The sequence below is a fragment of the Zonotrichia albicollis genome, chromosome 34, assembly GCF_047830755.1.
Source record: "Zonotrichia albicollis isolate bZonAlb1 chromosome 34, bZonAlb1.hap1, whole genome shotgun sequence".
Lineage (NCBI taxonomy): Eukaryota > Metazoa > Chordata > Aves > Passeriformes > Passerellidae > Zonotrichia > Zonotrichia albicollis.
Window position 1 is genome coordinate 1,725,558 of NC_133852.1, and position 9,197 is coordinate 1,734,754.

The 9,197-nt window shown below is 55.6% G+C and overlaps 1 protein-coding gene and 1 long non-coding RNA gene across 2 annotated transcripts; one reads left to right on the forward strand and one right to left on the reverse strand.

The window, feature by feature from the left end:
* Nucleotides 1–105: 105 nt before the first annotated feature.
* SYVN1 (synoviolin 1) lies at nt 106–7,274 on the reverse strand. Its single transcript, XM_074531286.1, has 4 exons — nt 7,212–7,274; nt 5,947–6,087; nt 3,396–3,488; nt 106–387 (listed from the first exon to the last, which is right to left on the reverse strand). Exons 2-4 carry the CDS (start codon nt 6,076–6,078, stop codon nt 139–141), a joined length of 474 nt encoding a protein of 157 aa, XP_074387387.1. The 5' UTR covers nt 6,079–6,087; nt 7,212–7,274; the 3' UTR covers nt 106–138.
* Nucleotides 7,275–7,652: 378 nt separating this feature from the next.
* Nucleotides 7,653–9,035, forward strand: LOC141726416 (uncharacterized). The gene is made up of 4 exons (XR_012577654.1): nt 7,653–7,703; nt 8,113–8,172; nt 8,448–8,491; nt 8,603–9,035. It is a non-coding gene; the product is annotated as an uncharacterized LOC141726416 (long non-coding RNA).
* The last annotated feature ends 162 nt before the right edge of the window (nt 9,036–9,197 follow it).

Below are 9,197 nucleotides of genomic sequence, written 5' to 3' on the forward strand. Positions count from 1 at the left end.
TATTTTCAGGCTGATTTCAGGTTATTTTCAGGCTGGTTTAAGGTTATTTTTGGGCTGGTTTAGGGTTATTTTCGGGCTGGTTTAGGGTTATTTTTGGGTTTATTTTCGGGCTGGTTTAGGGTTATTTTTGTGCTGCTTTCAGGCAGTTCTGGGCTGATCCTGGCTGATTTTTGGGCTGGATTTGGGGGTTTTTGGGGCCGTTTTTGAGCCGTTTTCCCCGCTGCCAACACTCACGAAATCCACGCGGTCCTCGGCCAGCCAGTGGAAGCACTTGAGGAAGAGGAGGAGGGTGAAGAGGGCGACGAAGCGCGGGCTGAAGTCGTCCCTGAAGACGGTGAAGGCCAGGCAGGTCTCGGTCACCGCGTACCACGAGCGCTCCAGGAGGTGCTGGGGGCAGAGCAGGGGCTGGAGCCCAAACGGGGCCAAAACGGGGCCCAAAAACCCTGGGGGGGCAAAATCCACCCAAAACGGGGCCAAAAACCCTGGGGGATCAAAATTCACCCCAAAATTCACCCCAAAAACTCTGGGGGATCAAAATTCACCCCAAAAACCCTGGGGGATCAAAATCCACCCCAAAAACCCTGGGGTGTCAAAATTCACCCTAAAATTCACCCCAAAAACCTTGGGGAATCAAAATTCACCCAAAACACACCCCAAAAACCCTGGGGGGTCAAAATTCACCCCAAAATGCACCCCAAAAACCCTGGGGGGTTAAAATTCACCCCAAAATTCACCCCAAAAACCCTGGGGGATCAAATTCACCCAAAATTCACCCCAAAAACCCTGGGGGGATCAAAATTCACCCCAAAAACCCTGGGGGATCAAAATTCACCCCAAAAATCCTGGGGGATCAAAATTCACCCCAAATTCCCCCCAAAAACCCTGGGGGATCAAAATTCACCCCAAAATTCACCCCAAAAACCCCTGGGGGGGTTAAAATCCACCCCAAAATTCACCCCAAAAACACTGGGGGATCAAAATTCACCCCAAAATTCACCCCAAAAACCCTGGGGGCTCAAAATTCACCCCAAAAACACTGGGGGGTCAAAATCCACCCCAAAAACCCTGGGGGATCAAAATTCACCCCAAAAACCCTGGGGGGGTCAAAATTCACCCTAAAATTCACCCCAAAAACCCTGGGGATCAAAATTCACCCAAAAACCCTGGGGGGTCAAAATTCACCCCAAAACACACCCCAAAAACCCTGGGGAATCAAAATTCACCCCAAAATTCACCCCAAAAACCCTGGGGGATCAAAATTCACCCCAAAAACCCTGGGGGGATCAAAATTCACCCCAAAATTCACCCCAAAAACCTTGGGGGGTCAAAATTCACCCAAAACGGGGCCCAAAAACCCTGGGAGTTTGAAATCCTTCCCCAAAATCTCTCCCCAAATAGCACAAAGATTTTCTGGGGTCATAAATTCCTCTCCAAATGGCAACAAATCCCCTCAAATTGCACCAAAAACCTTCTGGGGTCCAAAACTCCCCCCCTAAATCAGCACCAAAAACATGTTGGAGTCCAAAATTCCCCCAAAATTAGCCCCAAAAACCCTCTGAGGTCAAAATTCCCCCCTAAATCAGCACCAAAGATGTTCTGGGATGATAATTCTTCTCCAAATGGCAACAAACCCCCCCAGATTGCACCAAAACCCCCCAAAATCAGCCCCAAAGACTTTCTGGGGTTCCAAACTGCCCCTAAGTCAGCCCCAAAGCGTTTCTGGAGTCAAAAATTTCCCCCTAAATCAGCCCCAAAGAATTTCTGGAGTCAAAAATTTCCCCCTAAATCAGCACCAAAGACATTCTGGAGTCCCAGACTTCCCCAAACTCAGCCCCAAACCCTTTTGGGGTCCCAATCTCCCCCCAAACTCAGCCCCAAACCCTTTTGGGGTCCCAATCTCCCCCCAAACTCAGCCCCAGACCCTTCTGGGGTCCCAATCTCCCCCCAAACCAGCCCCAGACCCTTTTGGGGTCCCAGCCCCCCAAAGCAGCCCCAAACCCTTTTGGGGTCCCAGCCCCCCCAAACCAGCCCCAGACCCTTTCTGGGGTCCCAATCTCCCCCCAAACTCAGCCCCAGACCCTTTCTGGGGTCCCAATCTCCCCCCCAAAGCAGCCCCAGACCCTTTTGGGGTCCCAATCTCCCCCCAAACCAGCCCCAATCTCCCCCCAAACTCAGCCCCAGACCCTTTTGGGGTCCCAATCTCCCCCCAAAGCAGCCCCAGACCCTTTTGGGGTCCCAATCTCCCCCCAAACCCTTTTGGGGTCCCAATCTCCCCCCAAACTCAGCCCCAGACCCTTTTGGGGTCCCAATCTCCCCCCAAACTCAGCCCCAGACCCTTTTGGGGTCCCAATCTCCCCCCAAACCAGCCCCAAACCCTTTTGGGGTCCCAATCTCCCCCAAACTCAGCCCCAGACCCTTTTGGGGTCCCAATCTCCCCCCAAACCCTTTTGGGGTCCCAATCTCCCCCCAAACCAGCCCCAGACCCTTTCTGGAGTCCCAGGCTTCCCCAAACCAGCCCCAAAAACCCTTTCTGGGGTCCCAATCTCCCCCCAAAGCAGCCCCAAACCCTTTCTGGGGTCCCAATCTCCCCCCAAACTCAGCCCCAGACCCTCTTGGGGTCCCAATCTCCCCCCAAACTCAGCCCCAAAACCCTTTCTGGGGTCCCAATCTCCCCCCAAACCAGCCCCAGACCCTTTTGGGGTCCCAATCTCCCCCCAAACCAGCCCCAGACCCTTTTGGGGTCCCAGCCCCCCCAAACCAGCCCCAAACCCTTCTGGAGTCCCAATCTCCCCCCAAACCAGCCCCAAACCCTTTTGGGGTCCCAATCTCCCCCCAAACTCAGCCCCAGACCCTTTTGGGGTCCCAATCTCCCCCCAAACTCAGCCCCCAGACCCTTTTGGGGTCCCAATCTCCCCCCAAACTCAGCCCCAGACCCTTTTGGGGTCCCAATCTCCCCCCAAACTCAGCCCCAAACCCTTTTGGGGTCCCCAATCTCCCCCCAAACTCAGCCCCAAACCCTTTTGGGGTCCCAATCTCCCCCCAAACTCAGCCCCAAACCCTTTTGGGGTCCCAATCTCCCCCCAAACCAGCCCCAGACCCTTTTGGGGTCCCAATCTCCCCCCCAAACTCAGCCCCAGACCCTTCTGGGGTCCCAATCTCCCCCCAAACTCAGCCCCAAACCCTTTCTGGGGTCCCAATCTCCCCCCAAACCAGCCCCAGACCCTTTTGGGGTCCCAATCTCCCCCCCAAACCAGCCCCAAACCCTTTCTGGGGTCCCAATCTCCCCCAAAGCAGCCCCAATCTCCCCCCAAAGCAGCCCAGACCCTTTTGGGGTCCCAATCTCCCCCCAAAGCAGCCCCAGACCCTTTTGGGGTCCCAGCCCCCCCATCTCTCACCTCCATCTCGGCCGCCCGCAGCTGCCCGAAGAACACCTTGCCCATGAACTTGCCCAGCAGGAACACGAGCACAAAGGCCTGGATGTACAGCACCTGCAGGGCAGGACACCCCAAAAATGGCATTTGGGGTCACTCTGGGGGGTCTGGGACCCCAAAAATGGGATTGGGGGTCACCCTGGGGGGTCTGGGACCCCAAAAATGGGATTGGGGGTCACCCTGGGGGGTTTGGGACCCTAAATCCATCCTCAGGGGGGGAACTGGTACCCCAAATTCATCCTTAGAGGGTTCTGGTACCCCAAAAATGGGATTTGGGGTCACTCTGGGGGGTCTGGTACCCCAAAAATGGATTTGGGGTCACCCTGGGGGGTTTGGGACTCCTAAATGCATCCTGAGGGGGTTCTGGTACCCCCAAACCCACCCTGAGGGGATCCTGGTACCTCAAAAATGGGATTTGGGGTCACTCTGGGGGGTTTGGGTCCCTAAGTTCATCCTAGGGGGAAACCTGGTACCCCAAAAATGGGATTGGGGTCACTCTGGGGGGGTTTGGGTCCCTAAGTCCATCCTAGGGGGGATCCTGGTACCCCAAAATGGGATTGGGGTCACTCTGGGGGGTCTGGTACCCCAAAAATGCATCCTGGAGGGGGTTCTCGTACCCCAAACCCACCCTGAGGGGATCCTGGTACCTCAAAAATGGGATTTGGGGTCACCCTGGGGGTTTGGGACCCCAAAAATGGGATTTGGGGTCACCCTGGGGGGTCTGGGACCCCAAAATGCATCCTGAGGGGGTTCTGGTACCCCAAACCCACCCTGAGGGGATCCTGGTACCTCAAAAATGGGATTGGGGTCACTCTGGGGGGTTTGGGTCCCTAAGTCCATCCTAGAGGGGATCCTGGTACCCCAAAAATGGGATTGGGGTCACCCTGGGGGTCTGGGACCCCAAAAATGGGATTTGGGGTGACCCTGGGGGGTTTGGGTACCCTAAATCCATCCTTAGGGGGGGGATCTGGAACCCCAAATTCATCCTTAGAGGGTTCTGGGACCCCAAAAATGGGATTTGGGGTCACTCTGGGGGGTCTGGTACCCCAAAAATGCATCCTGGAGGGGGTTCTGGTACCCCCAAACCCACCCTGAGGGGATCCTGGTACCCCAAAAATGGGATTGGGGTCACCCTGGGGGTTTGGGACCCCAAAATGGGATTTGGGGTCACTCTGGGGTTTGGGTACCCTAAATCCATCCTTAGGGGGGGAACTGGTACCCCAAATTCATCTTTAGAGGGTTCTGGGACCCAAAAATGAGATTTGGGGTCACCCTGGGGGGTCTGGGACTCCTAAATGCATCCTGAGGGGGTTCTGGTATCCCCAAACCCACCCTGAGGGGATCCTGGTACCTCAGAAATGGGATTGGGGTCACTCTGGGGGGTTTGGGACCCCAAAAATGCATCCTGAGGGGGTTCTGGTACCCCAAAAATGGCATTTGGGGTCACTCTGGGGGGTCTGGTACCCCAAAAATGCATCCTGAGGGGGTTCTGGTACCCCCAAACCCACCCTGAGGGGATCCTGGTACCTCAAAAATGGGATTGGGGTCACTCTGGGGGGGTTTGGGTCCCTAAGTCCATCCTAGGGGGGATCCTGGTACCCCAAAAATGGGATTGGGGTCACTCTGGGGGGTCTGGTACCCCAAAAATGCATCCTGAGGGGGTTCTGGTACCCCCAAACCCACCCTGAGGGGATCCTGGTACCCCCAAAAATGGCATTTGGGGTCACTCTGGGGGGTCTGGTACCCCAAAAATGCATCCTGAGGGGGTTCTGGTACCCCCAAACCCACCCTGAGGGGATCCTGGTACCTCAAAAATGGGATTGGGGTCACTCTGGGGGGTTTGGGTCCCTAAGTCCATCCTAGGGGGGATCCTGGTACCCCAAAAATGGGGATTGGGGTCACCCTGGGGGGGCTGGGACCCCAAAAAATGGGATTTGGGGTCACCCTGGGGGGTTTGGGACCCCAAAAATGGGATTTGGGGTCACTCTGGGGGGTTTGGGACTCCTAAATGCATCCTGGAGGGGGTCCTGTATCCCCAAACCCACCCTGAGGGGATCCTGGTACCTCAAAAATGGGATTGGGGTCACTCTGGGGGGTTTGGGTCCCTAAATCCATCCTAGGGGGGATCCTGGTACCCCAAAAATGGGATTGGGGTCACCCTGGGGATTTGGGACCCCAAAAATGGCATTTGGGGTGACCCTGGGGGGTTTGGGTACCCTAAATCCATCCTTAGGGGGGGGAACTGGTACCCCAAATTCATCCTTAGAGGGTTCTGGGACCCCAAAAATGGCATTTGGGGTCACCCTGGTGGGGTTTGGGACCCCAAAAATGGGATTTGGGGTCACCCTGGTGGGGTTTGGGACCCCAAAAATGGGATTTGGGGTCACCCTGGGGGGGTTTGGGACCCTAAACCGATCCTGGGGGGATCCTGGTACCCCAAACCCACCCTGGGGGGGACTTTGGTCAGTTAATGAGGGGTTAATTAGGGGTAATTAACAAAGAACAGAGCACTCACAGCCATGCTGGGGCTGGATTTGGTCAGGTAAACCACGGTGGGGTAGAACTGGTGCTTCAGGTAATAGGCGTGGGCAACCACGGCCGTGGTGAGAGCCAGGCTGCCCGCCATGACCAGGGCTGTGCACAGCATGGCCTCGGCCTGCAATGGTTAAAAACAATAAATAATTAATGTTTAACATTTCAATTAATCCATATTGTACCCCAGGATCAGCCCTCAGGCTGCCCGCCATGACCAGGGCTGTGCACAGCATGGCCTCGGCCTGGAAATGGGTAAAAATAATAAATAATTAATGTTTAACATTTCAATTAATCCATGTTGTACCCCAGGATCAGCCCTCAGGCTGCCCGCCATGACCAGGGCTGTGCACAGCATGGCCTCGGCTGGAAACACCCAAAATTATAAATAATTCATATTTAACATCAAAATAATTCACATTTCACCCAAAAAATAACCCCAGGATCAGCCACAGCCGTGCACAGCATGGCCTTGGCCTGGAATGCACAAAAACCAGGGGTTTAACCCCAAAGTAATCCACATTTAACCCCAAAATAATCCACATTTAACCCCAAAATAACCCACATTTAACCCCAAACTAATCCACATTTAACCCCAAAATAACCCACATTTAACCCCAAACTAATCCACATTTAACCCCAAAATAACCCACATTTAACCTCAAAAATCATTCCAGGGGTTTGGGGCTGGCCCAAGGTGATTTTTTAGCTCATTAACGATTCTGTGATAATTAAATGAGATTTTTAAACCGAGCTCTCGGTCACTGCTGGTTCCTGTCCCTCACTGTGCTGGCACCTGGTGTGCCCAGGTGGCACCTGTCCCTCTGTCCGTCTGTCCCCCCTCAATGTCCCCAAACCCTCCAGGTCCCCCTACGTCTGTCTGTCCCTCTCCATGTCCATCTGTCCCCCCTTCCCTGTCCGTCTGTCCCCTCACGCCCCTCAGGGTCCCCTCACGCAGCCCCCCATGTCCCCGCACCCTCAGCTCCCCCTACGTCTGTCTGTCCCTCTTCCTGTCCGTCTGTCCCCTCACTGTCCCTCTGTCCCCTCACGCCCCTCAGGGTCCCCTCACGCCCCTCAGCCCCCCCCACCCCCTCACAGCCGCGTCCCCTCCTCCCCAGGATCCCCAACTGTCACCGCTCCCTCCGCTCGCCCCGAGCCCCGCTTTGCCCCCGGTTCCTCCCGAGCCCCCCCCCGGTTCCCCGCCCGCCCCCGGCGCCGCTGCCGCCCCCGGAGCCCCCCGGGACTCACCGGGCCCGACCCCCGCCTCAGCCCAGCCCGGCCGCTCCCACACCGGAACCGCCTCAGCGCGCGACACCTCACTTCCGCCCGGACCGCACCACCACCTGTCCGGGGGGAGATCGGGGGGGGCCACTCTCTTCCTGCTCTCCACACCTCGCCCCCCAGAGCAGCTTCTCCCTACAGAGATCCTGAGGAGCCCTCTCGTCCTCCCTCGCACAGGGATTGTGAGGGGCCGTGACGCTCCTAAACCCTGAACCGTTGAGCTCCCCCCCTGCACGCCCGCGCTTGGTACGCTCCGAGCGGCCCCGCAGCCAGCGCGGGTTGGGCGGGGAAGAGCAGGGTCCCGTGGCTCGCGCTCATTGGCCAGGAGTGGCGGGGCTCGGCCAATCAGAAAAATCCCCCGCGCGACGCCGCTGGGCCGGCGGCTGTTGCTAAGGGAGGGGCGGCGCGGGCGAAGGGAGCGGCGCCCTGAGCTCCGCGGGGCCGCCCAGCCCGAGCCGGGTTTGTTCCTCTCCCCGTTTCACCCCCGGTGCTTCGCGGCCGCAGCGCCTTCCCCGATCCCTTCCCCTCACAAACTCCTCACAAACCGACCCTCCTTCACACTTCTCCCTCACGGCGCTCAGCCAATCAGCGACGTCTCCTTTGCGCGCCTCATCTCTGATTGGCTGATATCGCATAAACTAGGGAGAGAGGCGTGGCTTAGTCAATATCTGCCTTCTGATTGGCTAGAGGCCTGACCCTCCCCCCCCGCGGCCTATAGGAGGCGGTTCCCAGGAAGGGCGGGGCTAAGGTCCCTGAGGCGAAGGCAAAAGGGCGGGAAGGCGCTGGAGCTCCTGACGGGATTTTGTCGCTTTTTTCTCTTTTAGCAGCAGAAAATCAATTTAACACTTTAAATTTTATTAAAATATAGCAAGGGATGGATTAAACTTAAGAGAAACCTTTAATCTTGCGGCATGAGCGAGGCAGAGAGGTACGAGACAGAGTTAAACATGTGCTCACTCTGAGCTTTGGGGGTTAAACGCTTGCTGTGGGTTTGGGGGGGATTTGGGGTTTTTAGGCATTAAAAATGGTTGGGGTTGGGGGTTTTGGGGTCACTTGAAGATTTAAGGGGGTTAAATGTTAATTCTTGTTCTGGGGGTCATTGAGGTACCCTCAAATTGGGTAAAGACCCCCTCACATTCCAGACCCCCCAGTCGGGCGGTTTCCCCCAAAATTCATTTTTTTATTGTTTTTCTCCTCTGCAAGAAGCCAGCGTGGTGCAGATGTTCCTCTCCAGGCTCTCTGACAAGGTCAGTCCAACCAAAATCACCTTTTATTTTATTTCTTTTCAATAAAAACAGCCTTTTTGCCTGAATTGAGTTATTTTTTCCCAAACCAGCTGTTTTTCCCCCATTTTGCAGGATCTGGCCATGGCACCACTGGCTACACACGAGCAATATCACTCCCTGCCCTGTGAGTCCTTAATTAGGGCCTTAACGAAGCCCCTGCCTTAATTAGGGTCCCAACACCTTCCTAACCAAGTATGATCTTAATGGTGCCCCCAGTAATTAATTGGGGGTCCCTAACGAAGCCCCTGTAATGAACTGGGGGGGGGGTAATGAAACAGGGGGTTCTCAAGATGATCTTGCTAATGAAGAGGGGGTGCTAATTAAGCAATGCCTTCACTAATGAACTAGGAAACCCTAATTAAACCCAAGGTGGTCAAACCCTCAGAGTCCTCCTCCAATTCCCATTCCCAAATTGCTGCGGATTTACCCAAAATCCCCAAATCCCGTTACCCAAAATCCCCAAATCCCAAAATCCCTAAATCCCATGACCCCAAAATCTCTGATTCCCACCCAAAATCCCTCAATCCCATTACCCAAAATCCCTCAATCCATGACCCAAAATCCCCGATTCCCACCCAAAACCAGCCCTGGGATAACCCTGAAAGCCCAGGCAGGGCCAGGGCAAAGAAATCCTCAATTTGGGGATTTTACAGCAACTTTGGACCCA